The 27,974-nt window shown below is 51.1% G+C and overlaps 1 protein-coding gene across 1 annotated transcript; it reads right to left on the bottom strand.

The window, feature by feature from the left end:
* Positions 1 to 287: 287 nt before the first annotated feature.
* Positions 288 to 27,974, bottom strand: LOC111148052 (ATPase H+ transporting V1 subunit B1). The gene is made up of 14 exons (XM_022504425.1): positions 27,857 to 27,974; positions 21,833 to 21,888; positions 7,462 to 7,560; positions 7,161 to 7,254; positions 6,544 to 6,621; positions 5,525 to 5,664; positions 5,021 to 5,122; positions 4,344 to 4,441; positions 2,786 to 2,909; positions 2,468 to 2,618; positions 2,139 to 2,221; positions 1,191 to 1,295; positions 867 to 996; positions 288 to 776 (listed from the first exon to the last, which is right to left on the bottom strand). The coding sequence occupies exons 1-14, from the start codon at positions 27,972 to 27,974 to the stop codon at positions 613 to 615; spliced, it is 1,542 nt and encodes a 513-aa protein (XP_022360133.1). The 3' UTR covers positions 288 to 612.

The raw sequence follows: 27,974 nt of genomic DNA, 5'->3' as shown, positions 1-27,974 counted from the left end.
GGGCCCTTAACACCTGGCTTCAAATTAAGATAAAGTGACAATGCTTTGCAGGGACAAAGCTTGAGCATTTCCTGGCAGTTGGGGGATTCTGTGGGCTGTTGCTTCTGAGGTATTAGGGTCCTAAGAATGACAACAAAACTGTATCTATATGTCAGGGTTGGAGAGTGTCTCAGGACCTCTTCAAGTTCACCCTCATTATCTACACCTGGGTTATTGCAGTGTCTATACTATTGGTTGCAACTCCAGCTGTACCTGGGGCCGGGGTGGGGGGGCGGGGCGCGAATACCAATGCAGAGGACTTCTGCCTCCAGATTCAGATCAACTGATCTGGTTTGGAGCCTGGGCCTTGGTATTCTGTAAAGCTCTCCAGGTGATTATCCCAAGCTTAATACAGGCGGAACAACCTTTTGTTCTTTCCCAGTGCAGGGAATCCAGGGGGAGGGATGAAGCGTAGGAGCCCGCCTCCCGCCCTAAGCCGGCGGGGGGCTGACAGTGGGCACTCAAGCGGTTGGTTCAGGTGTGCGGGACCTTGGCAGACACCGAGGTGGTTGTAGAACTGGCGTAGAGCAGGGGCTCCCGGGATGGAGCGCCGGGATCCGCCTGTGGGCGGGGCTAGAGCGCAGTGTCAGAAGCGGGGTCCTGCGGCGCCCCCTCGCGGGAGTAGAACTCCTCGAGCACGCTCTGCGGGATGCGCTTCAGCATCTCCTTCGGGAAGATGCGCAACAGCTTCCAGCCCAGGTCCAAGGACTCGAACACCGAGCGGTTCTCGTAGGGGCCTAGGGTCGGAGCAGGAGGGTTAGGCGTGTGCGCGCGTGTATGTGGCCGGGTAAGGGGGTTACTGCCTGCACACCCCGAGCGCGCCTCACCCTGGTTGATGAAGTTCTTCTCGAATTTCTGCAGGAATTCCAGATAGAGCAGGTCCTCCGAAGTGAGCGCTTCCTCCCCCACCACTGCCTTCATGGCCTGCACGTCCTTCCCGATGGCATAGCAAGCATACTAGGTGAAGGGGAGAACGGTCCAGCCGTCACCGCAGGCGTATCACGGGAGCCCAGTGGGCCCCAGTTTGGCTGACTGGAGACCCCAAAAGGGGAGGGATTTTGCTGGAGAACAGCTCGTGGTCCAGGAAGGGCTCAAACCTCTGGCTTCTGAAACTAGCATACCCTCCAGTCCCTGGGCTTTCTCGTGCTTACCAGTTGGTTGGAGACGTCTCCGTGGTCCTTTCTCGTCATGCCCTCCCCAATGGCAGACTTCATCAGCCGCGACAGGGAAGGGAGCACATTGATGGGAGGATAGATCTGGGGAAGCAGAAGAAGGAAGTGGCAGAAGGCAGGGTCCAGAGTTTCCTTTCCTTTCTACCCCTACTTGTCTCTCCTCTCCCTGGGGTGCTCAAGAGACTGCTGCTCACTTGTCCCACAGAGAGGGGGTTAGTCACGCCACCCTCCTCTATCGCCCACAGTTCTAGAGCTTGGGCATACAGGTGTCTAAGGTATGCTCCTAGACAGGAGGGTGGAGGGGGGACAGGACATGACATTAGGTAATGGAAGTCACTATTTTAAAACCTTTGATTATTTGGACAAAAACCAGGTTGAAGCTTAATAGTTAATAGCTGTAAAGAAGGAAGCTACTAAGCAGAGGGAAAAGTCACAGGGGGCTGCCTTTAACCTCAGATGGAACAGGCACATTTGTAACCTGCTGGCACATTATTCACCATCTACTTGTGTCAGTTACCCACTGTTTTGCTCACTGAGCATATCACTGGAAAGCAAAGAGAAGCGGTATTTATTGAGTATCTACTATCTGCTGGAGGCTTTCTATATGCCAACTGATTGTATCCTCTGCAGTGCACTCCACTGAGTGGTCAGTTTCTGTTTTATAGATGAGGAAACCTAGCATCAGAAGGATGAGATAATTTTCTCAAGGTTCCCACAGGCAGGTGGTCTGGATTCTAGCCAGACCTGTCTTGTGTCTGTGACCACACAGTCTTCCTGGGTCGTCTCCTCTTTTCCTCTTTGGAGGTAGCCTTGCCCACCCCCTCCTAATTGACAGAGAACTAAAGCTCTGTAAGTGCTGGGACATCTGTCCATCAGTGTCTCTGGGGTTGTGAGCAGAGCAATAAGTCGTAGGGGAGGGGACAATACTTGTCTGTTATGAAGCTGTCTGTCCACGTAGATCTGTCCCTCCGTGATGAAGCCCGTCAGGTCTGGGATTGGGTGGGTGATATCTGCAAGGAAATACAGTGGTGTCAGTGTAGACGGGGCACACGTCTCCAACAGCTCAAGGACGCCTGGGCTCTGTTCCTCTCATGGGAGTGATGAGGTATGTGGAGGCAAGGAGAAGACAAGAGAATCCCCTGATGGAGAAACAGAGCTACTGCACATCTGTGCAGAAAACCACGGGCCCTTTAAGCATCCCAGTGAGAAGGGAGGGCAGGGGGCTGCACAGGGCAGTGGGCAGCCAAGAGACTCACCGTCATTGGGCATGGTGAGGATGGGGATCTGAGTGATGGACCCTCCCCGGCCCTCCACGCGGCCGGCCCGCTCATAGATGGTGGCCAGGTCTGTATACATGTACCCCGGGAAGCCTCGGCGCCCCGGCACCTCCTCTCTGGCAGCTGAGACCTGCAACGTCAGTGTCACTGGGCTAAGAGAGGGGGCAAGAGGCTGAGTGGGAGGTTCAGTGACTGAGAAACAGAGTGAGCGGCGTCAGGCTTGGATGGATGAGTTTCAGGGTAGAGGGACCAGGGAGAGGCAGGCATGACCCCGACACTCTTCCCAGGCTGCCTCACCTCCCGCAAGGCCTCTGCATAGGAACTCATGTCAGTCAGGATGACCAGCACGTGCTTCTCACACTGGTAGGCAAGGAACTCAGCAGTGGTCAGTGCCAGGCGTGGGGTGACGATCCGCTCGATCCTGGAGGAGGGACACCCCATGTTCAGAGAGCCCAGAGGCCTAGGCCTGTGCTCCATTTAGCCCCAAGTGCTGAGTGGACAGTCAGGTGTGCACAGCAGCAGGGGAGCCGGTGGGATGAGCCCCAGCTCCCAAGCCCCGTGTCGGGGCTGTGGTTCCTGGGGCAGGCAGTTCATCAAGAAGTCCAACGCTCCTCCCTCCTGCTGTCCAAGGGAGGAAAGGGTAGGGAGCCTGGAACAGGCAGGGAGTTGGGTTGGAGTGGGCCAGGCAGGGTCAGGGGGCTGATGGAGAATGACAGCACCCTGTCCCTGTGGGCCTGAAGGTGAGGGGGCTCTGGCCTCTCAGAACGAGGCAGGGGCAGGGCTCCTGCTGTCGCTCTGTCTTCCCCAGCCTCCTCCTCCTACCCCCACCCCCGCACTGGCTCAGCTGGGGCACTCTATGGATTCTTTCCATAAGGTTCCTCTCCCTACTCTAGAGCATGCCTGGTGCGTACATCCCATAGGCTTGCCCTGCCCGCCTGGCAGCCCCCTTGCACTCTGCGCTCTCCTGACTCCCACCCTCTGGCTCCAGGCTCTCTCTGTCCTCAAGCTCTGTTCCATGGGTCTTTTCTCTGGCGATGTCCTCCTGGTCTCCGGAATTCTGTTACTTCATTTTTGGAGCACCTTCAGTACCCACGATCGTTTTATCAGAATTTTTTTTTCGTTCACCTGACGCATAGACTTAACTCACATTTCCTAAACTTTAAAAGTAGCAGTTTTCCAAATGAATAAACCAACAAAAAGCAGAATCAGACCTATACATACAGAGAATAAACTGATGGTTGCCAGAGAGAAGGGGTGGGGAGATGGGCAGAACAGGTGAAGGAGAGCGGGAGTCACAGGCGTCCAGTTCCAGAGAAGGGCACCGTGGAGGGAACAGGGCCAATGCTATTGTCATAGTGCTGTATGGGGACTGACAGTAGGTACACCTGTGGCAAGCACAGCATTAAGCCACAGAGAAACTGGACCGCTATGTCGTACACCTGAAACTAATGTAATATTGTATGTCAACTTTACTCAAGTAAGAAAATTTTTAAAAGACAACAGCAGTTTTTGTCAGTACGTGGTTTAAGGAAATCTCTCCTTAGTGGTGACTTTGTGGAAGTGACTCAAGGATAAGGAGGCCTGACTGGGGACAGTGGCTGGACGCAGATTATGGGAAGAACAGATGGGCTGCAGGTGGCAGGCGGGGCTGTGAGCCGGTTCCCTCTGTCTCTCCACAGGCTAGCCCTACCCCTTCCCGAGCCTCATTTTCCCCCTCTGCACAACAAGGGGTTGTTTTCCCAGCTCTGGCCCATGGCTGTGGTTCTGGGATACGCCTGAGCTCTGGTACTGTGGGTGTTGAGAGGGGACAGGGCCCGCTGCCTGCAGACAGTCTGGGTATCAGGGGATGGCTCACGTGGGGTCGTTGGCCAAGTTCAGGAAGAGGCAGACATTCCCCATGGTGCCGTTCTGCTCGAAGTCAGACTTGAAGAACCTGGCTGTCTCCATGTTCACCTGGACACACAGCAGGGAGGGTTGGAGGGGGGGGTGTGTGTCTGCAGCCTAAGGGCAGGGGCCCTGGCCCCTCCCATCTCTTCTCAGTAAAGCCTATTGACTAACAGTCCCTGGGATGACCTAAAACTGGAAAAGGCAGGGGCTGGGTTTGCTCTCCCCAGGTCCCCAAAGAGTTCAGATTTCTTCAGGTTGAGCTCTGCTCAGTGCCATCCCAACCCCTCACTCAGCCAGCTGCTTCCCTGCTAAACCCCTCCTTGGGCCCTCTGAGGGCCCCATGGTATCCCCTCCCTGAAGCTGTCTTCCCAAATTCCCTGGCTTCTTCCTCCTCTAGGCCACCCTGGGCTCATCTGATAGCTGCCACGTCCTCTGGAATGCACTGACGGACACACTGTCCTTGTCAGTGAACCACCCCCTTCAGTCATGTTCTTGCTTCTCCCACCAGATAGGCCTGGACACCAATAGCTTCTCAGGGAGAAGGATTATGCCTCCTTTATCGTATCAGACAGAGCCAGGGTCTGAAAAGACAAGACTGCCTGCTCACAGCTTCCAGACCTTGCCAATCTGCCCTGCTTCTCTTACCCCCATGGCCGCAAAGACAATGGCAAAGTTGTCGTCATGATAATCCAGCACAGCCTTGGACTTCTTCACCAGCCCAGCCTGGCGGCAGATCTGGGCAGCAATCTGGGGTGAGGTGGATTGGAAGGAAGGGTGTCAGAGCCAGAGCCCGGAGCCCAGCCCACTGACCACCACGGAGGATGACGGATGGAGCAATTTCCAGTCCTTCCTCCTGCCAAGGCCTTTGATGAGAGGGATCCAAGGCCAGAAAGATGAAAGGGTTCCCCCAGGTCCTATAGCCTTCCTCATGGTGGAGGCTTGAAGATCCCCTTGGGGACCCTGAGGAGGTCTTCTGCAGCCCTGAGTCCATGAGCTTCCAGAGGACAGCTACCAGTCTGGGCGGTGATGACCCCTGCATGGCTGGTCCCTGCCTGTTTGACTCAGGAGACCCTCCTCACTGGCCACCAGCCCTGGCCTCTGCCCTGGGTCTTCCTCTTGGTCACATCTGTAGGACCCTGCAGGTCTCACCTCATTGTGGGGGAGCCCAGCTGCTGAGAAGATGGGGATCTTCTGACCACGGGCAATGCTGTTCATGACATCAATGGGAGAGATGCCCGTCTGAATCATCTCCTTGGGGTAGATGCGGTCATGGGGGTTGATGGGCTGGCCTGGGAGAAGGAGATCATGGACCCACGCTTGAGGGTTCAAGTCCATCCCTGCCCGCCCCCAACCCTGCACCAGACTCCAGAGCAGCACTACTGAACAGAATTTTCTGTGATAATGAGTATGTGTTCTAACTACACTGCCAGTAGCCCTGGTCACAAGTGACTAGTGAGCATGTGAAAGGCGGTTTTGAAATGCAAGTGTATTGCACTTGAATTAGTTTGTATGTCAATAGCCATGGCCCACTGCTCCCTTGGACATGCCACCTGGCCTATTAGAAGCAGCAGGCAGGTGGGCACTCAGGCCAAGGCCCCCAAGGCTAAGCAGGGGTCATGTGTGCCTTCGAAGGAATGGAGGGTGGCCTGGAGAGCTGCTTCCTGAGGGGATGTGTGTTCTGGGCTCTGCCTCTGATTTGCTGAGTGGTTGGGGGCCAGCCGCAGACCACTGTGGGGCCTCCATCTCATCCTCAGAACTGACAGGAGTGGAGGACTCGGGATGGCCTCGGGGCTGTGTCTCCTTCTGAAAGCCAGCCCAGGGGCCTCTGAGAGGCGGTGACGGGGCACTGGAAGGCAGGAGAGTGAGGGTCTTGGGGCACCCATGGAACTTTGCACATGATGATGGCACTGAAAGGAATGGGACACAAAGGGCAGTATTTCAGGCTCTGTGGCAGATTTGGGGACAGAGAGGCCTCTGCAATTCTCACTGCACACCTGATCTGCCTGGTGGTCCGATCAGCTTGCGGGTGAGCCCTGGCCCATTGCCTCTGGTCTGTATCTGAGGCAGAACTTCCGAGGGCAAGGTGGCAGAGGCGGTGGCTGGGAGTGAGGAAGGTGATTGGGGACTGGGTCCCAAAAGCTGTCCAGAGCCTGCCTCTGGTGACTCACCATTGATATCCAGGAAGTCCTCTGCCATGACCACTGGCCCCTTGTCAATGGGCTTGCCAGAGCCGTTGAAGACGCGACCTGTTGGGGGATGCTCAGGGCCAGCCCTGGGTCTCCCTCACTGCTGCTCACCCTCCACACCACCACTGCCTCCCACCGGCCCCTCATGTCCCTCTCCCATCAGCCCTTAGTTACCCACAGAGAGCTGGCTTGGGGATCTTCCCTCCTCTCCCAGAAATCTTTACAGGTGAGGCACTAGCCCAGGAAATTACTCTAATGGAGGGTTTTAGAGCTAGAAAGAGGAGAGGGCCAGGTATGGCAGATCTTGGGAGAAAACTGGGGGGTGTGTACTCTGTTTCAGCCTAACCCAAATAGACGACTACCTACTGTGCCCCTAGTTAACTGAACCTGCCTTCCTCATTTACGGAACATCTGTATGTCTGGTCCTGAGCTAGAGTTGGGGGATCAGAGAGAAAAGACATACCTCTGACCTCAAAGAACTCACAGGGAGGCAGACAGGCAAAGAGGAAAGGACAACACAGTGTGCTAAGTGTGTGGTCAGGGAAGCTGGGCTGGGAGGACAGAGGAGCACCCCCCCATATCCCTACCCCCATCCTCACCCAGCATGTCTTCTGACACTGGAGTCCGTAGGATGTCCCCTGTGAATTCACAGGTGGTCTTCTGGGCATCGATGCCAGAGGTTCCTTCAAACACCTATGGGACAAGAGGTTAATTACTCTAATAAGGGTCTTGCTGGGGAGAATGGGGCCTTCCATTCTAGGCTCCCTTGTGCCCAGCTCTGGGCAAGACGCTCTTGGGAAAATAGGACATTTCCTGCCTTCGGAGCCTATTAAGATAGTCGGGCACTTTGCGGGTTCGTTCATTTATTCAGTCAGGCAACATCGCCCTGACACCACTTACCTGAACAATTGCCTTGGTCCCAGACACCTCAAGCACCTGCCCGCTTCTCTGAGTGCCGTCAGGGAGGGTGAAGTTGACGATCTCAGCATACTGTGCGAACTGGCAGGAGGGGAGAGCAGCCCAGAGCAGCGGTGAGACCAGAGGTGAAGTCCCTATCTCCCCCCATCCCTCCTTGACCCAGTCTCAAGCTTCTGTCTTGAAGTGACCAGGCACTATTAGGTGAACTTGAAGGGCTGGAGGTGGGACATTCGGGTTCTGTTTGGAAGGCAGTACACCTGGATGGGTAGAGCACTGACTTTAGAGTTAAAGACCAGGGTTAGAACTGAAGCTCTGATGCTTAGAAGCTGTGTGACCTTGTGAAGTTACTTCACGTCTCTGAGCATTACTTTCTTCGTCTTTCAAATGGGGGTAATAATAATACCTCATAGGGCTTCTGTGGGGAGAAAGTGAGCTACGTGAAGTCATTAGCTGGTGCCCGGGACCTGTAACAACTCAATAAAATGTAATCACTACTATGGCTGTTTAGGTCCCATGGACAGCACTGTTGTCTCTGCCCCTATGGACTGATGGCGGACACACTGGCACAGTGTGTCCTGGGCTGCCAGGTGTCCCCTCGTACCAGTGGCCGTCTTTCCCTAGTCACCGGGCTGGGGCTGATTCACGTGTCGTCCTCACAGGTTTCAGGAATAAAAAGAATCAGGCAGTCACTTCTCTTTTGGCTATGAGCAACTGTAGTTATCTCTTCTTATCCATTTGAAAAGAACCAGGCTAGTATCAGGAATCTATAAAGAGCTCTTACAGCTCAACAATAAAAATACAAATACCGGAACTTTAAAACGAGCAAAGGATCTAAATGGACATTTCTCCAAAGAAGATACACAAATGACCAAGAAGCCCCTAAGATGCTCATCCCTCGCCACTGAAGAAACACAGATCAAAACCACGACGAGATACCAGGTCCCACTCGTGAGTGTGGCTGAAGTCCAAGGGACTACCGTGTGGTTGAGGGTGTGGACAAATCGGACCCCTCGAGATGGTGCAGCCTCTTTGGAAAACACTCTGGCGCTTCCTCAAAGGGCTAAACAGAGAGATACATATGACCCAGCAAGTCCACTGGCCCAAGAGAAATGAAAACCTGGCCACACAAAAATTTGTGTATGACTGTATACGAATGTTCACATACAAGTAGCAGCCTTATTCATAGTAGCCCCAAGGTGGAAACAACCCAAATGTCCACAGACGGTGAATGGAGAAACAGAAGATGGCGTATTTGTACCACAGAGTGTTATCAGCCTTAAAAACGAACGCAATACTGATCCTTTGAAAACACGGATGAACCCTGGAAACACGCTAAGTAGGCGAAAGATGCCAGAAACAACAGGTCACGAGTTATATGATTCCATTGAATACGAAGTATCTGAAATAATCTGATCCATAAAGACAGAAAGATTCGGGGCTGCGGGGGGCTGGAAGGATGACTGGGGGTGACAACAGGTACAGGGATTCTTCTGGAGGTGATGAAAATGTTCTGGAATCAGATAGTGGTGATAGTTGTACAGCTCTGTGTATGTACTAAAAACCACTGAATTGTGTGCTTTAAAAGAAGGAAGTTTAGGGGCGCCTGGGTGGTCCAGTCATTGGGCGTCTGCCTTCGGCTCAGGTCATGATCCCAGCATCCTGGGTTCGAGCCCTGCATCAGGCTCCCTGCTCAGCAGGAGGCCTGCTTCTCCCTCTCCCACTCCCCCTGTTTGCGTTCCCTCTCTCGCTGTGTCTCTCTCTGTCAAATAAATAAATAAAATCTTTTTTAAAAAAAGAAGGAAGTTTATATGAATTATAATTTTAAAAAAACAATAAGGCTGTCCTTCCAGGACCACAGGGAGCAGGTTGAGCAGGTTGGGCAGGTGGAGGTCTGCCCCAAGGAAATCCCACAGTCCCTGCAGTCTGTGCATGCTCCAGCAACCAGGGTCCCGGTCTTTCCCTACTTCCAGAAGAGGCTGAGGCCGGAGAGCTGGGCTGGGAGAGCCGACCCCCGCCCCCCGCAATGACACTGACTTCAGCTCTTGCCAGCCCCAGAGACCTAAGCCCTGCCTGTACCTTCTTCCAGGGGAGGTCCTGGAAGGAGTCTCCCTCACCTAGCTTCCCTGGTGATTGAGTTACTTCAGGGAGTAAGTCAGAATCAGAATCTAGTAAAAACAAATGGTAAAAAGATGACATCCCTCCCCACAGTGCTCCTCATATTCTGAAAGGTTAAAGTACTCCACTAAATTACTCCTTGGACAGCAGAGGGAATCAAAACTGACACGCTAGATGAAATGGAAAAGAATGAGAAAGGGTATCCCTTTGTGCCAAGACCTATAGAATAAATCGGGCTGTACTATGTTTTCTGACCATAATCAAAACAAGTTAGAAATCAAAAACAAAAAGATGGTTAGACAAACTTCATAGATTTGGAAATCTCAAACCTAATGTAGAAGAAGACAGAATTAGAAAATATTAAGCACTAGGGCACCTGGGTGGCTCAATGGGTTAAAGCCTCTGCCTTCGGCTCAGGTCATGATCCCAGGGTCCTGGGGATCAAGCCCTCATCAGGCTCCCTGCTCAGCAGGAAGCCTGCTTCTCCATCTCCCACTCCCCCTGCTTGTGTTCCCTCTCTCGCTGTCTCTCTCTCTGTCAAATAAATAAATAAATTTTAAAAAAGAAAGAAAATATTAAGCACTAAGCAATAATGAAAAACTGCATATCGATATATATGTGATGCATCTAAACTTTATTTTTTTAAGATTTTATTTATTTATTTGAGAGAGAGAGAGAGAGAGAGCATGAGAAGGTAGAAGGTAAGACGGAGAAGCAGACTCCCTGTGAAACTGGGAGCCCGATGCAGGACTCGATCCCAGGACTCCGGGATCATGACCTGAGCCGAAGGCAGTGGCTTAACCAACTGAGCCACCCAGGCGCCCCTAAACTTCATTTTTAAAAAAAGATTTCTTTATTTATTTTAGAGAGAAAGCCAGGGGGAGGGGCTAAGGGAGAGGGAGAGAGAATCTCAAGCAGCCTTCACCCTGAGCACAGAGCCCCGGATATGGGGCTTGATCTCAAGATCCTGAGATTAGGGCCCTGAGGTCACGACCTGGGCTGAAACCGAAAGTCAGGTGCTTAACCAACTGCTCCAGGTGCCCCACATTTAAGCTTTAAATGCTTATGTTAGAAAAGAAAAAAACTGAGGAAGTTTAAGAGTATGCAACATGAAAAGTGAGAAAAAAGAACAGCATTAAAAACCCCAAGAAAGTGGGATGGGGGGTGAGGAAAAGAGGTGATGGGGATTAAGGAGGGCACCTGTGATGAGCACCTGTGATGTACGGAAGTGTGAATCACTATGTTGTAACACAACACTATGTTAACTAAAGGGAACTAAAAAAAATTTTTTTAAATGTATATATATATATATATACTAGAAGAAATAATAAAAGGTCAGAAATCATTAACACGGAGAACAAATATACAACAAGGAAGATTAAGAACCAAATTGGTTCGTTGAAAGCCTAGTAAAATAGACTGATAAAATAAACTGATGAAGAAAGAGCAAAGACATAAATAACTGTTGGAGTAAAAAAGTCAAAACCAGCTACACTAATAATATTCAAAAGGAATAAAAAGGAATTGCGAACAACTGTATGCCATATAGTTCAGAACTTAGATGAAATGAACAAAGTCTTAGAAGAATAAAACTCAAACCAAAACCAACTAGAAACCAAACAGAAAGCTGGAATAGTCCTACAGTCTTTAAGATATTACATAAATAGTGTAAAATCTTTCACAAAGGAAACACCAGTCCCAGGTAGTTTCACAAGTAAGTTCTGACAAAGCACAAATAATTTGAAACTTACCTGAGCTCTTCAAAAGACTAATGGAAAAGGGATGGTCTTTAATTAATTTTATGAGGTAAGGATAACCCCAATACAAAATAAGACAATGAAGAGGAAATTATAGGCAATCTCGCTTATGAATATAAATACAAAAGTCCTGTGCAAAATAATAACAAACCAAATCCAACAAAGTAAAAAAAAAAAAAAAGGTCAAATTACAAACCAAATAATAAAAGAAAGATTAAAAAATCAAAAAATAAAGACAAACACACACACACATAAAAGTTAAAAAGACCAAGTTGGAATTATTCTGACAATTCAAGGTTAGTCTAATATTAGAAATCTGATAATGTAATTAATTTACTTTATTAATGATTTGCAGGATTAAAAAAAAAACCTGTGATCATCTTAACATTCCAGAAAAAGTTTTAAAAAACTATCCATGATTAAAAACAAAAACTTTGAAGATTAAAGAATCATGATATTCACAATTAAAGAACAAAACTACTCTTTGAAAATGGAGAATAAAAGGAAAATTCCTTAACTCCAAAAAGCATCCTCAAAAAAAAAAAGCTTCTGATAACATACTCTGATGTAACATATAAGACAGTCCCTTTAAAATTAGGAGCAGGGGGAGCGCCTGGGTGGCTCAGTGGGTTAAGCCTCTGCCTTCAGCTCCGGTCATGATCTCAGGGTCCTGGGATCGAGTCCCACATCGGGCTCTCTGCTCAGCAGGGAGCCTGCTTCCTCCTCTCTCTCTGTCGGCCTCTCTGCCTACTTGTGATCTCTGTCAGATAAATAAATAAAATCTTAAAAAAAAAAATTAGGAGCAGGGGGGCACCTGGGTGGCTCAGTGGGTTAGACCTCTGCCTTCGGCTCAGGTCATGATCTCAGGGTCGTGGGATCGATCCCCGAGTCGGGCTCTCTGCTCAGCAGGGAGCCTGCTTCCCTTTCGCTCTCTGCCTGCCGCTCTGCCTACTTGCGATCTCTCTCTGTCAAATAAATAAATAAAATCTTTAAAAAAAAAAAAATTAGGAGCAGGGGTGCCCGGGTGGCTCAGTTGGTTAGGCGACTGCCTTCAGCTTGGGTCACAATCCTGGAGTCCCGGGATCAAGTACCGTATAGGGCTCCCTGCTTGGCAGGGTGTCTGCTTCTCCCGCTGACCTCTCTTCCTGCTCTCTCTCTCTCTATCTCAAATAAATAAAGTCTTAAAAAAATAAATAAAATAAAATAAAATTAGGAGCAAAACAGGGGCGCCTGGGGGGCTCAGTCGATTAAGGATCTGCCTTCTGCTCAGGCCATGATCTCTGGGTCCTGGGATTGAGTTCTGCATTGGCTCCCTGCTCAATGGGCAGTCTCCCTCTCCCTCCACCCCTCCTTGCCCAACTTGTGTTCTCTCTTGCTTGCTCTGCTCTTCTCTCTCAAATAGGAATAATCAGCTTGTGTTTTTAATAACTCTATTTGTATTTTCCCAATAATTTTCTCTAGTGTAATATCTGCTGGGATAATAATTTAAAAAAATTCAGATCCTTCAAAATAAATAAATAAATAATTTTTTTAGAAAATTAGGAGCAAAACAACGACTGCTATTATCGTTCTATTCAGTACTACATTGGAAGAACCAGCCAATATAATATAATGAACAGCGGCGCCTGGATGGCTCAGTGGGTTAAAGCCTCTGCCTTCGGCTCAGGTCATGATCCCAGAGTCAGGCTCAAGCCCCGAATCAGGCTCTCTGCTTGGCGGGGAGCCTGCTTCCCCCCTCTCTCTGCCTGCCTCTCTGTCTACTTGTGATCTCTGTCAAATAAATAAATAAAAAATTTTTAAAAATAATATAATGAACAGAAAGAAACACTAGAAGGCAATGAAACTATAAAATAGAAAATTTCCCAAACCTCAAATGTAGTAAAGATAGGACACCCCCCAAAAAGTAGACCAGTTTCTCTTATAAATATAGATGCAGAAATTATAAACTATTAGCCAGTCAAGTCAAACAGTGTATTAAATAAACAATTAGGTATGATCAAACAGGGCTCATCAAAAGAATGTAAGCCTAGATAAATCAATCTTGGGAATTTGTCAACATTTGACAATATATAATTCATAATAATAGGGAAGTTTCTTGTAAACACGAATTAAAAAAGAAACCCTACAGAATTATGTAAATAGAAACTCAAAAGGCTTTTGATAAAATTTGGCAGTGCTTTTTGTTTTTAATCTTGTTTATTTATTTGTCAGAGAGAGAGCACAAGCAGGAGGAGCAGCAGACAGAGGGAGAAGGAGACTCCCAGCCCGAGCAAGGAGTCCGGATGTGGGACTTGATCCCAGGACCCTGAGATCATGACCTGAGCAGAAGGCAGAGGTTTAACCCACTGAACCACCCAGGCGCCCCCCACTTTTATTTCTAATAAAATCAGTAACACCCAGAGATGCCCATATTGCTGTTGTTACTTAATATTGTTTTGGAAATTATGGTTTATACAAGAAAACCCAAAAAAGAGAAATTAAAAAGTATACTATAATAAACGTAAGTGGAGAATGCTTCATCTAAAAAAAAGAGATAGTGAGCGAGGAGACTGTATTCTTCAGAAATGTCAGAGAAAGGCTGTGGGAATGTTCTAGGTTAAAGGAGGCTGCAGAGATGTGACCACTAAAGGCAGAACCTGACCTCAGGCTGGATCCTCTGCTGGAGGCCAGAAAATGCTATATAAGATTTCATTAGGGCAGCTGGTAAACTGGAATGTAGATGGTTGATCAGCTAAATGTATCCGTGTAAATTTCAGAAGTTGGTAACTACTGTTGTTATGCAAGAAAACATCCTTATTCTTTAGAAATAAACACTGGAAAAAAAAAAAAGAAATAAACACTGGAGTTTTGGGGGATAATTTACCCCTAAAAGATCTAGGCAAGTGGGGCACCTGGGTGGCTCAGGTCATGATCCCAGGGTCCTGGGATCGAGCCCCACATCGGGCTCTCTGCTCCGCGGGGAGCCTGCTTTCTCCTCTCTCTCTCTGCCTGCCTCTCTGCCTACTTGTGATCTCTATCTGTCAAGTAAATGAATAAAATCTTAAAAAAAAAAAAGATCTAGGCAAAAATTATGCACACACACACACACACACGTAGAGCAAAAGACAGAACAAATGGGGTAAAATATTAACAATTGGGTATATAGACGTTCCTGGTACTATTTTTATTTTTGCAACTTTTTATAAGTTTGAAATTGTTTCAAAATCACAAGTAAAATTAAAGCGCCCCAATGGAAAAAGAGGCAGAATTCCCTTCATTTCGGATGATATTGTATATCTAGAAAAACCCAAGAGGCACTCTAGTTAAAAAAATAAAACCCCCAGAATTAATAAGAGAAGTTGGCAGCTGTATACAAGATAAATGCATAAAAATCAATCTCTTGTACCATTGTGTGTCCATATACTTTAGTTAAAAAAAAAAAAAAGAGGGGCACCTGGGTGGCTCAGTGGGTTAAAGCCTCTGCCTTCGTCTCAGGTCATGGTCTCAGGGTCCTGCGATCGAGCCCCACATCGGGCTCTCTGCTCGGAGGGGAGCCTGCTTCCTCCTCTCTGCCTGCCTGTCTCTCTGACTACTTGTAATCTCTGTCTATCAAATAAATAAACAAAATCTTTAAAAAAAAAAAAAAGAATCTTTTTTTTCTATTCCAGCCATAAACGGATGAGGAATTGGAGAAAAATGTTCCATCCACAATAGGGCCCAAACCCATACAATATCTGGAAATAAATTTGACAAGAGAGGTACAAGAGAATAATAAAATCTTGGTGAAGGACATTGAACAAGCCCTGAACAAATAGAGAACAATACTGTTGTCCAAGACAGAATGACTCACTGTCATAAAAATATCAATCTTTTTCAAAAGTATATAAATTAAATGCATTCCCAATGGATTCTTGTTTCTTCTAGAATTTAATAAAATCATTTTAAAAATTCTTCTAAGTGTTTGACAATATCCAAAAATAGTTGTGGAAAAGATCATAGTGGAGGACTTGCCTTAGCAGATGTGAAAATGTGCTCTGGGGTGGGGGCTGGGAGGTTGGGTGAGCCTGGTGGTGGGTATTATGGAGGGCACGTATTGCATGGAGCACTGGGTGTGGTGCATAAACAATGAATTCTGGAACACTGAAAAGAAATTTAAAAAATAAATAAAAATTTTTTTAAAAAGGAAAAAATTAAAAATGAAAGAAATTATCTGGGATAATTCAGAGATCGGATTTAGATCAACATGTATTAACTTTTATTTGTATGAATTATAGTACTGTATTAGCTATTTAAAAAAAAACAACAACCGTGTTCTGAAGCTACAGAAGTCACAGGGTTAATTGTTGGGGTGGGGTAGACGGATGGATCAGTGGGGCAGATTCGAGTCCAGAAACGGATCCCAGGATTTAGAAGACTGTTGTAGAACAAATGGGGCACATTACTTCACAGGGAAAAATAGAATTTACTGAATAAATGGTACCAATAGAACCGGTATCTACTTAGAAGATACCCACATCATAAACACACATACATTCAAGCCATATGTAAAAACTTTACATACAAAGCTAAGATGAACAAAATACTACAGGAGCCTTTCTTCTTCCCTTTTCTTAGCTTTTCTAGAAAAGCTGGGCAAGAAAGATGTCTTTGAGTAAGGTAAGAAATCTGGAAGCCATAAATGCAAAAACAGAGATACTTGACCATAGAGGCTCCTGGATGGCTCAGTGGGTTAAGCAGTTAAGCGTCTGCCTTCCGCCTGGGTCATGGTCCCAGAGTCCTGGGATGGAGCCACACATCGGGGCTCTCTATCTCTCCCTGCTCATGCTGTCTCTTGCTCTCTCTCTCTCTCTCAAATAAATAATAAAAATCTTAATTTAAAAAATGCAAACAATAAACAAGGAGCTCCCATAACTCAAAAGGCAAACCTCAATATGTAGAAAGATGTCATAGAGGAGAAAGTGAAATCCAAACAGATAAAAAGACTCTCAAATATAAATTAAAAAAACAAGGTAGTATTATTCTCATTGATTAGACAGGCAAAATTCCAAGACAGAACATGTTTGGGGCTGGCACGGATGCTGGAAAGTGGGTCCTCTAACACAGGGGAGACAGGAATGTGAATCCCCACAATCCTGCTGAGCTGGCAATGTGATCCCCAAATCTTCAGTATCTATTTAAAAATCTATTTTTTAAAGTTCTTATTTATTAATTTGACAGAGAGAGACACAGCGAGAGAGGGAACACAAGCAAGGGGAGTGGGAGGGGGAGAAGCAGGCTCACCGCGGAGCAGAGAGCCTATTGTGCGGCTTGATCCCAGGACCCTGGGATCATGACCTGAGACGAAGGCCGACGCCTAAGGGCTGAGCCACGCAGGTGCCTCTAAAATCTATTTTTAAATCAATATACATTTTGAAGTAGAAATTTCATTTTGGGGGATCTACCTTACAGCAATAAAGGCACCAGTACGAAAGGGATGTGTTTTGCTGTACCATCTGTAATAGCAAAGCCTGGAAACACAGCGAACGTCTGCCAATGATGAAACCACTGAGTCCATCACAGGACGTCCAGGCTCCGGGCTGCTCTCAGGAAGAACGCTACTGACACGGAGGGAATCCCTGACATGTTTTTAAGAGACCGACACCAACGTAAAACGCCAACATGCACGCTATTTGCCTCTTATCAGCAGAATCTTCACCTTGGTTATCTCAAGAAGCTGGGGATAAAAGAGGATAGGGACAGTTAACTTGTCTTTTCTCCCACCGTTTACAAGCACCATGTTTTTTATTTATTTATTAATTATTATTATTATTATATATTTTTGGTAATTAAAAAGTAATTGGGGATGTTCAAGTATTGTGCGACTGGTCATCACCATCCTTACTATATTAAATCCCCCGCTCGACCTAACATAGTGACCTTAAGGGTTGGGTGGGGTGGGTGGCTCAATTTCCCAAAGGGGTGTGAAGAGGCGGGGCACCACTGCGGGCCTGGGAAGGTGGAACTTGAGACCGGAGCGTTTGCTGCTTTGAGGTCGCAGGAGGAAGCTCCGGCTCGAGCCCCTACTCGTTCTGCGACGCGGACGTCAGGAAAGCTACCTCCTTCTCCCCCAAACCACCCACCCCTCCGAGTGGGGTTGCTAGGCGAGCAGGGCTCGCCCCCGGAGGAAGGCGCGGAGGTCTGCGGGCAGCTCCGGTCCAGCGGTCTTTGGCTTGTCAACCACAAGAGGGCGCCCAAGAGCCAGGGCTGGGACGCCCCGGGACAGACGTTAACTCAAGCCCTAGTTTTCCAAGGCTGTTCTGTGGGTCAGTCTCTGTCCCAGGCAGCCACCCGCCTCCTTGCCTACTGGGCTGTTAACCTCAGGAGGAAAACTGCCCGGCAGAGGGCAGGCCAAGGCGGGCCCAAAAGAAAGGAGGCCACGAGCCCGATAAATACCAGACAGCCAGGTGATAAAAAGTCATCCCTGTTCCTGTGGGTTTATTGAGAGTGAGGGAGGGCAGAGGAAAGGAGAACAGAGAGGGGCGGTGTCCTGTGTGTCCCTGACAGATGACATCCATGAAATAAGAGGAAATGAACTGTAGAGAAGAGAAAGATTGCAGTCAGACACCGGGAAGAATGGTCAGGACCATCACACCCCGTCATGGAGGGTGTGGTGGAATCCTAGAATCCTCTAGGAAGAGAATACCAGGCTCCACTGTGTGTGTCTGCCTGGGTTATTTGTGGTGGGCAGGGGTGGTCACAGCCCGTTAGAACGGGGGAGTGTAGGGGGAGGATTCCAGGGTGTGATGATGACCTTATACTCAAAGGAGCCCCACTTCAGAGCCTGATTCTCTCAACTCCCACTCTGGGTCCCTAGGAAGACTGGGGGGAGGAAGGGATGGTTTAAGGCCACCTTCGTCCTCTGCCAGGGATTCTGCTGAGTTCTCAGCCAGCCAGGGCTCAGGCAGAGAGGAGCTGCTGCCCACAATGTTGCACTCCTCGAAATGGGAAGTTCTTAGCAAGCCTGGCAACACTTGTTTGAGAAAGCCCTGGCCTTGAATCCTTTCCTTCTGACGATGCCCAGGGCAGTTTGGGAAAAGCCCTCTTTGGAAACTGTCTTCAGAGCTGATACACATACTTCTGAAAGCTTTTTCCTTTACAAGTTGGGAAGTAGCCTCAGACATTTGGAACCAAGTCTGGTGGATAAGATGAGGCTTTCTTCAAGTCTCAATAAAGATTGGTCTGCATCAAAACACAGCAGCTGGAAGATTTCTAGAGCACTGAATTGTCTAATGTGGTCCCCAGCCCAGCAGCAGCAGCAGCACCTGGGAACTTCTCTGAAATGCAGATTCTTGGGCCTTAACCTCAGACTGCTGAATCAGAACTCTGGGTTGGGACCCAAAGAATCATTCCAAGGGATTCTCATGCATGCTCAAGTTCAAAAACCACTGCTCTAGTAAAATCTCTCTAATGAAACCCAAGCAGGTGGCTGTCCACTAGCTAACCTGACTCCTCTTTAATGCTTGCACAACCTGTGTGTGACTGTTTGTGAGATCAGAGCTGGGCGTGTGGATGTTTAGTAATCTGGAGAGGGGGGTGCTTTTTAAAGTCTACACTCAGGGTTTTAGCCTTTAGGATTTTTTAGTTTCCACTCAGACCTCCAAAAATCAGATGAAAACTGTGGAAGCTAACTCTAGTAAAATGCACAGGCACCTGGATACACGACTTCAAAGGTTTGCGTACAATTTCAAGGCCCTTATTCCCTGGGCTGAGAACTTCCGATCTACACAAAATTCTTCCCCCGACAAGCATTTTTCCTTTTGAGAAGGATGGAAGCCTAAGTGTCATCGCAGGTGTGGCTCGATTTGGGCAGCAGGTGGCGCTGCAGAGGCGGAATTGTGGCATTTTGCCCAAGCAAATGGGAAGGGGGAAGGGGGTGCAGAACCCAAAGAGGGGTATATAAAGCTGTCTTCTCCATCTCCTGAACTTATGAGACTATATATAACTGCTTCTTTTTCTTCCCTCTGCAAGTCCAGGGTCCTCTGGGTGTCTCCATCACCCACTTACTCTGTTCTAAGAGTTACAGATGCATATAACAGGCACAGAGCCACAGGTCTGGGGATCTGTCTCGTTTCCTAGTCTAGCCCCATTTAACGGCCGGGAGAGTGGATGGCTGTGCAGGTACTGACTCTCCGTACCATGCGAGGGGGCAGCAGATGGCACCAACTGCCTAATCAGGCGTATCAGCATTTCTGCCTTCCAGGCAGAGCTAGGGCTACCGTTCTCAAGGAGGAATTATTAATAAAAATAACATTTATCTGATTTGATCCTCACAACAACTCTCTGACCATTTACTAGATGAGGAAACCAGCATTCACAAGCCGAAACAGATGCTTCTCAAACTTCAGGGAGCATCATATCACCTTGAAGGGCTTTTAGAGAATGAATTTTGCATTCCTCCCCCCTGCCGCCCACCCACCTTAGAGTTTCTGATCCTGTCAGTCTTGGGTAGGAGCCTGAGAATCCATATTTCTTTATTTTTTTCTTTTTAAGATTTTTTATCTATTTATTTGACAGACAGAGATCACAAGCAGGCAGAGAGGCAGGCAGAGAGAGAGAGAGGAGGAAGCAGGCTCCCTTCAGAGCAGAGAGCCCGATGTGGGGCTCGATCCCAGGACCCTGGGATCATGACCTGAGCCGACGGCAGAGGCTTTAACCCACTAAGCAACCCAGATGCCCCCAGAATCCATATTTCTAACAAGTCCTCAGGTAGTACTGATGCTGCTGATCTCGAATTGACAGATAGCTAGTAGGAAGGGTGGGCTGGGGAGTCTGAGTCAGACTGGGGGGGGCACCCCACCATCACATGCACACACATAAGCACTCCATCACACCCCCTCCCACAGCCTCCCCAAGTTTAGTGGGTCAAACGGGAAGGTCTGAAAAACAAAAACCAAAAAACAAAAAACAGGGAGGTCTGTATGAACTCGGAATCTGGTTTCCGGGAATGAGAGGGTCAGATTTAGTTATTCTAACTTACTCGTTCTTGCCTCTCATTCATGTACTCACCCTTCCTTTGAGCAAATTGAGCACCTGCAATGGACTGGGTGTTCAGCAGAAGTGCAGGGTGGGGCTCCGGGGACTTAGAAGTAAGGTGCAATGGGAGGGACACTGTGGAGGCAGTGAGGGGACATGTGGCCAGGTGGTGCTCAAATGGCTTGACAGAGCTGCGAAGGGGACAGTACAAAGAGGGAGAGGAGGGACAGGCTCATTGCCAAGGGACCTGGGCGAGACATCTAGAAGTGACCTCTCAGCCAGTCTTGGGGGTGAGTCAGAGGAAGGTATGGGGGAAAGGTAGCTGGAGAGGCAGAGGGAAGATATGAGCAAAGGCCTAGAGACATCAAATGGCAGCTCCATGCAGAGAGGAGGGGATGTGGTGTGAGAGCGGAGAGGTGTGCAGGAACCCTGACAGAATGTAGGGCCTGTAAGGTGAAGGCACTGGGAGTTCTAGATGAGTCTGAAGCAGGGAAATGAAAGGGTTCAGGCTGCAGGGGGGAACATGGGGGACAGGAGGGCCCCACGCTGGGGGCCCAGAGGCCATGGCCAAATCAGGGAGCGCTGGGGTGGGAGACTGCTCGCAGATCATTGGCAATGACGGACTGGGGTCCAGGAAAGGATGACTCCAGGGTGGCACCAGTTTCTCAGTCTGGGGTGGGTTACGCGCAGTGGGAGCCTGGGAGGGACACACTGCCTCCACAGTGTCCCTCCCATTGCACATACCCCTCTCATACCTTGACAGGGCCCTTGATGGCTTAAGAATCCCCAACCCCAGGGCGCCTGGGCGGCTCAGTTGGTTAGGCGTCTGCCTTTGGCTCAGGTCATGCTCCCAGGGTTCTGGGATCAAGCCCCATATCGGGCTCCCTGCTTGGCAGGGAGCCTGCTTCTCCCTCTCCTGCTTCCCCCTAGCTTGTGTTTCCTCTCTCGCTATCTCCCTCTGTCATAAATAAATAAAATCTTAAAAAAAAAAAAAAAAAGAATCCCCAACCCCAGATTCAAAACGCTGTCGGTCTCTGCCAGGGTCTTGCCATTCCCGGGGGGACACAAAGGAGCCAACATCTCATTTCTTTCTGGGAGACCCACTTTACATCCCACCCACAGCACAGCTGGTTCCCAGGCTGAGATATTCCAAAAGCCTTTGAAAACCTTGAGCTCTGGAAAAGAGTTAGCTGGCATTGCCCCTCTGCCTTCTGTTCCTTTGAAAGGATGCAGCTGATGGAAGTAAGGTCAACACAACCATTGCACTGCCAAAGGAAGAGACACAACAGCCTAGCTCCTTGGCGGTAGATGTGGGTCCCTGAAGGCCCAGAGTGGGAATGGGGGTGCACTGAAAATGCAGGAAGGGAAACCAGGGTGGCTGGGGAGAAAGCTAGGGAGGAAGAATGTGGGGACGTGTGACAGGGAATTAGAAGGGACAAGTGGGCCCATGGGATTTGGCCTTGGGGCCTGGGAAGAAATAGAAGTCTTACCTTGACCTGGTCCAGCACCACCAGGGGCCCATTGACGCTGCACACAGTCCTGTAGGCTGGGGGGAGGGGTGGAGGTGGATGAGGGTCTCACACCCAGACATACACACACACACACACACACACACACACACACACACACACACAGGCATCCTCTGCTTTCCCTCCCTGTGCGCACCACCCCCACCTCCTTCCCAGTCTGGGCTGTCAGGGTCATTAGCTGTGACAGGGCCAGCCACCATTGCTGTAAGGGTCATGCCCCTGCCCGCAGGGCCCCCCGCTGGCTTGGACACCTGCAGAAGGCTGGGGGAGGGCCAGGGCAAGGGCAGAGGCCCCTCAGAGTCCTCTCCTCCCCCTCAGCCATCCAGAAGTCTTTCTTATCTTGAGACTGCTTCCCCTCCGGCCTCAGCCCCCATCTTACCCACCCCCTCCTCTCTGACCCACAGCATTTTCCAAAAGCTTCTGGCCCCCAGCTAGAGAGGACAACTGAACTGCCCTCTGTGGCCCTCTGGGATCACTCGACACTGACTGAGCACTGAGCCTGTGCGCCTGCGCCCACATGCACCTGTGCGCCTGCGTGGGGGTGGTGGGGGCTGGTGCAGGAACCGATGAGAAAAATCAGCCAGGGTCTCTGCCTTGTCATGAGGCCTTGCCAGGGAGGGTCCTAGACAACCTGGGCTCCCTGGGTGCCTGTGGGGGAGGGGAAAGAATGACAAGGAAGGAGAAAGAAGAGGAACGTCCCAGTCCTAGTGGCTGGAGAGAACCAAAAATGGGGACATGAGCTCAGCTTACAGGGAGCCTCTAACTCCAGTGTTGGGGACCCCAATAGGAGAGCCACGGACAGCTAGACAGGAAGTCTATCTCGCTTATGCTAGAGGCTAGCTGGGAACCCCTGGGGCTCTCCCTCACCCATGACCCTGGGATATACATCTCTTCCCTGTGAAGCACCAGTGGGACAGCTGAAATGAGGGACCCTGGCAGGGCAGGATGGTCAGAGTGTCTGTAAGGTCACGGGATCACTCACAGTTTGGAAGAACCCTGTTCTAACCCTCTTCTCAAAAGGGGAGGAGAATGGGGGTGAAAAACCTATTCCAGGGTCACCCAGCATGCTCGTGGCAGAGCTGGGGCTGGGATCCCAGTCTGCGCTTCCCATCAGACCACACTGGCTCCCAGCCACTTGCCCTCATGCTTCCGTGCAAGCCCGGTGCCAAGTCACCAAGTCACCCCACACCAAGAGAAACTCAATGCCCCCAGCTCAAGCACTCTCCAGTCTGGGGCTCAGTGGTCACACTGGGACTTGGGCAAGGGCAGCTGGGCAAGGCTCTTCTGAGCTTAGAGACTGCTAGGAAAACTCAAGAACAGGAGGGCACGAGAAGATCTTTTCTTTTCTGCTTGGCCCTGGAGTGGCAGGAACTCCTTCAGGTTCCTCTGGAAGAGGGGAGAAAGTATCCAACCTTTCCTCTTAGACCCACCTTTCCTGGCCCCAGGGTCCAGGCTCCAGGATGACTGCTGTCTAGGGGAAATGGCCAGCATCTCCTCCTCTGTTGGCCCTCCCATCAAGCAAGCTCTGGTATCTCCCATCTTACTTTTTAAAAAAGATCTTATTTATTTGAGAGAGACTGAGCAAGCAACAGAGCACATGAGCAGGGGGAGAGGTAGAAGGAGAGAGAGAAGCAGACTTCCCTGGGGGCAGGAAGCCCAAGTCGGGACTCAATCCCAGGACCATGGGATCATGCCTGGAGCCCAAGGCAGATGCTTTCAACCGACTGAGCCACCCAGGCGCCCCTGGAATCTCCCAGGGACTGCCTCGGCCCCAGTCCCCGCACCGCTGGGTGACCCTCACAGCCCAACTTCTGGCTCCATTGCTGCTTTCCTTCGCCCACCTTCCTCCCTCCCCATGCATTATCCAGTGAGGCTTCTCTCTAGGCCACCCCAAGGGGACCAGGCAGAGCAGACCAGAGCCTGATTTTAGAAAGCCCTGGGAAGAGCTGGCCTCCCGCTGGCCCTATAGCGAAAATACCAGACCGGCCCAAAGGGCTGAGATGGCTGAAGCAACTTGCAGACTGGGTGGGCTGGGGTGGGGAGGGGCTCAAGGTCCACAAAGCCCCAGGGAACTCTTTCCAATTCTGCCTCTGAGTCTAGTCTTTCAACTTCCTCCCTTCGTCCCAGCGGGCTCCCCCCATTTCACAGCTTCTTTCCGGGAAAGCTGTCTGGTGGAAATCCCCACAGAGCAACCTCGGGGAGGGCACCTGAGATGGGGGGAGCAGTGGTGAGCAGCTGGGAGCAGCTCAGAGGGCCCTTGGGTTGGGTGCCCAGTGTGTGGTCTGTAAGCCCCCAGCTCATCCCACCAGCCTCAGCCATAAACCAGCTTTCTGGGTTTCTAGAGGCACTGGTCTCGCGCGCTCTCTCTCTCGGGGTTCCTAAATGCTTGCTAGATGAGTCCACCCTCCACAGGCTGGGCCCTTTGGCTGCAGAAAAACCACTCTGGCTGTTCCGTGTGGCTTTTCATATCCCACAACGCCCAGCCCCTGACTTAGTCCTACAGTCCCCTGGCTCTGCTCCCCCACTGAAGTCCCACAGCCCTCAGGGGACACCCTAGATAGAGGGCATCCTCTTTTCCAGCCTGTGGTCCTTAATGAGATGGGTCATGTCGCCCCCCTCAGACCAGGGCTCTGTTGCCTCCCAGGTCAGACTGGAGCCTATCTTCCCTTAGAGGCTGTCTAGTCTGGACACAGCCAAGGTGGGGGCTGGGCCAAAGGTGTCCTTGACGGAAGCTGGGTTTTTTGTGTGTACCCACCCCCAGCTGATTGTGGACCACAGAGGCCCAGAGGTTGGCTGATTTCTCCTGTGGCACTGCCTCCAGCCTTGGCACCTACTCCTCAACCTTGGTGAGGTGCAGGGGGGTGGGTAGTAATGGAGGCAGGGGCCTGGCCCGGAAGACCTCTGAGGGGCACTCCCTCAATAGGCCTTCCTGAGACTTTGCAGACACTCCCTCCCTCGGCTCTTCCCCCTCCCCTTCTCCATTGTCCTAGCTGACACTTCGGGTAGCACTTAGGGCCACAGGCTTGGAGCCCCTCCCTGCCCCCACCTCCCCTCTGCCTTCCCCGTCAAAGGCTCAGCGGGGCTCCACGCAGCCCACTAATTAGGGCCAATGCAGCCACACCTGCAGCGTCCTGGGAGAGGGCTGAGCCAGTCGCCCAGGCGTGAGACTGGGGTGGGGGCAAGCCCGGGGCAGCAGGTCCCGCACCTCCTCCCTGATCCCCTCCCGAGGGATTAGCAGAGGGAGGGCAAGGGGCTGGAAGCCCAGGCTTCTTAGAATCAGTCCAGGACCAGCCGGGTGGAACTCTTTCAGCGTGACCTCCCTGGCCTTTCCGTTGAGGAAACTGAGTCAGGCGGCAAAGCTGGAGGTTTGGCACTCCAGCCTCTGGGTGATCTGACCTGGCTCTACCCCTCCAGCTGGGCTGATAGCCTGTGGGTCCAAGCTTTGCTCCTGCGGCACCCTGCCCCCCCGCATCCCCTCCTACCCGAGGCCCTGCCTAGCATCTTCTGCCCCACGCAATAGGAAAAAACTCCATGCCACCTCCTCCCCTTGGAGAAAGAGCTCTAGCTCTCAGGGAGGCAAATGGTCCCTTCTCAACCAGGGCGCATATTGCTGGAATTCCCTTCCCATCCAAGTCTACCCTGCCCCCACCTTTCTGGCTCATGACCTCAGCCACTGCAGTGAAATCACCCTTAAGGCCTCAGGCCTGTTGGTCCCTCTCCTCCTCCAGGAAGCCTTCTCTTGGACTCACCCCACCCATGGCCGAGGAAGCCCTGGGGTTGGAAGCCAGTTGCCCCATCCCTGTCCTTCTGGTCCCCCACCTTTCCTCCTAGGTTCCTTCTATCTTTACATAAAGTTCTACTGTCCAGAAATCCAGAGTCCTCGGGGGTCAGAGGCCAGGCTGGGGGAGATGGGCAAAGAGACACAGGAGACCTGCCTCAGTGACCTGAGCGCACAGCTGTAGTTCTGCACCTGCCCTCTCCCCACCCCCACCCTCCTCTCCCAACCCCCCTCCACACCCTTCAGGCAGGAAACCCCTCAGGCCCCAGAGGAGAAGGGGGATGGGAACTGGAGAAAGCTGTGGTCACAGAAGCACACTGAGGAATCAGATCTGATCCCGGGTTGGGGAGGCTGTCAGTGGGGCAGGGGCTGGCCCCTGGGGGGTACGCTATGAGGACACTGGTGTGCAGCCTTTGTCACTGCAGGAACAATGCAGGAACAACTTTAATGCTGGTGGGGAGAAGAGCCGGTGGGGTGGAGGGTGGAGGGACTCCCCCTCAGCAGAACCTTGTCTCCAGGTCAGCTGTTGGGTGTGACACATTCACCTGGGTGGGGGACCCGTGAAGGGACACACAGACACCGGGGGTGCTGCCACCCCTGGGTCCCAGCCTGGGTCACATCTCCTGGGTGTTTCTCTGTACCAAGCCTTGTTGACTCTAAATAAGGTGCAGGCTGGAGGGAACTGGCTGGAGGAGGCCCTGGGGTGAGGTGGCACCTGTCAGGGTCCCTGGGAAGGCACCCTGCAAGGAAGGGTAGTTGGGGGAGGAGCTCAGATCTCCACCAGGCCTGGGCTCTGGACCCAAGCAGGGGACTGGCTGGGGTATTTCCGGGCCTTCATGACCCCTGCTTTGCCCCAGGGGGGGATCTGGGCCTCAGCGCTTCCCGCTGCTTCCTGGGTGCCTCCACAGGGCCAGGCCTGCAGGGCCTCCTTGCTAAATCTGGCCCCGCTTAGTTTCTCCTCTGCTGGAATGTGCTCCACCCCTCAGTGCCTGCCTCAGGCCCCTGGAGGTGCCTGCACACCCCCTGCTGTGTTCCTCCGCATGGGGCCTGCCCACACTGCACTTGGTCTGTTCTGGGTGGCTGCCAGCCCCATTCAACGCAGACCTGGCTCTCCAGGCTGCCCTGTCGGGCGGCTCCTCCCCCTGCTGCCTGGGTAACAGCAGACAGAGGGCGGGAGGCTGTGCTGGGCCAGCTTCTCTGTTCACACGCCCTGGCCCTGGCGGGAGCCTCTGGCTCTCCGTGGCCCGTCCTGGCCAGGCCGGTTTATGCCAGTGAGCTGGGCTGCCTGAGAACCTGAGAACTGGAGAATGACCTTGGCAAGGAGAGATGCAGCCAGTACCCCCTTTGGTCCTCAGAGCCTTACTGGTTTCTGAGCCCCAGATATCTGGACACACCTCGGGGTGGCCCCCTCTGAGTCCTGCAAGGGCATACACTGGGCTGTCCCTACACAGACATTCGACATCACCTGCCCACGTACCCACATTCTCTCCATGAGCATGCACGCTCGTGCGCGGACCCACACGCTCACACTGAACCTACAAGCATGCACACACACTGTCCCACATTTCCTCACTCTGATCACACACATCTGCAAGCGGTCACACACATATTTACACCCATCCCCACCTAAGTGAAGGTGGGAGCACACACGTACCCAGGCAGGCGCCTTGCCCTGGGTTAGACACACAGACACCTTCCCCAAAATGCACGCATGACATGTACCTGCGGACACGACACGCAGTGGCACGTATGTCCCCACCGCGAGAAAGCACACACAGTCTGCCCTGCCACACACATTCCCTGAGAACACCTGATGGCACATTTCCTTGTGCTGAGTGTCCTGGTGTACACGCACAACGCCCCCCCCCCCCCAACACACACTGATTCGCACAAAGCATGTATCACAAACACACTCTCTTGGGGCAGTGGGGAGCTCTCTCTGGACTTGGGGTCTCAGTACAGGGTAAGGGAGATGACTGAGAGGTTCCTGCAAGGTTCCTGCCCTCCCTGTTGGGTAGCCTGGGCTGGGGACCCCATCCCCCAGCTACAGAGATGGCCCCTTATCCGGGGCAGCCCATGGTGTCACTCTGCTGGACCGAGAGCCCCCTAGATCTTCCTCTGCCTCAGATCCTCCTCTTTCCCTGAGCCTAAGAAGCAGAACCACCCAGCAGCGCCCACCCCCACCCCCCTGCAGGGATTGTACTCACTGACACGGGGGTGGGTGATGTAGTTTCTGGTGACCGCTTGCATGTGTTCTCGGGCTGTGCCCAGGTCACAGCCACTGCCAGGGACTCCCCTGGGCCTACTGTCTACCCTCATGGCCAT

The sequence above is a fragment of the Enhydra lutris genome, unplaced genomic scaffold (assembly GCF_002288905.1).
Source record: "Enhydra lutris kenyoni isolate GAN:26980312 unplaced genomic scaffold, ASM228890v2 scaffoldscaffold18, whole genome shotgun sequence".
In the NCBI taxonomy this organism is placed as follows: Eukaryota; Metazoa; Chordata; class Mammalia; order Carnivora; family Mustelidae; genus Enhydra; species Enhydra lutris.
The sequence above is the reverse complement of the archived record's forward strand: the minus strand, read 5'-3'. Positions and strand labels throughout refer to the sequence as shown.

Bases quoted from the DNA above. Each gene is read 5' to 3' on its own strand.
- LOC111148052 (XM_022504425.1), bottom strand. From the start codon at position 27,974: ATGGCCATGAGGGTAGACAGTAGGCCCAGGGGAGTCCCTGGCAGTGGC. The intron at 2,619-2,785 runs GTGAGGCAGCCT...CTGACGTTGCAG, and splicing joins ATGCAGAGGCCTTGCGGGAG to GTCTCAGCTGCCAGAGAGGA. The intron at 2,222-2,467 runs GTGAGTCTCTTG...ATTTCCTTGCAG, and splicing joins CCTCACCATGCCCAATGACG to ATATCACCCACCCAATCCCA.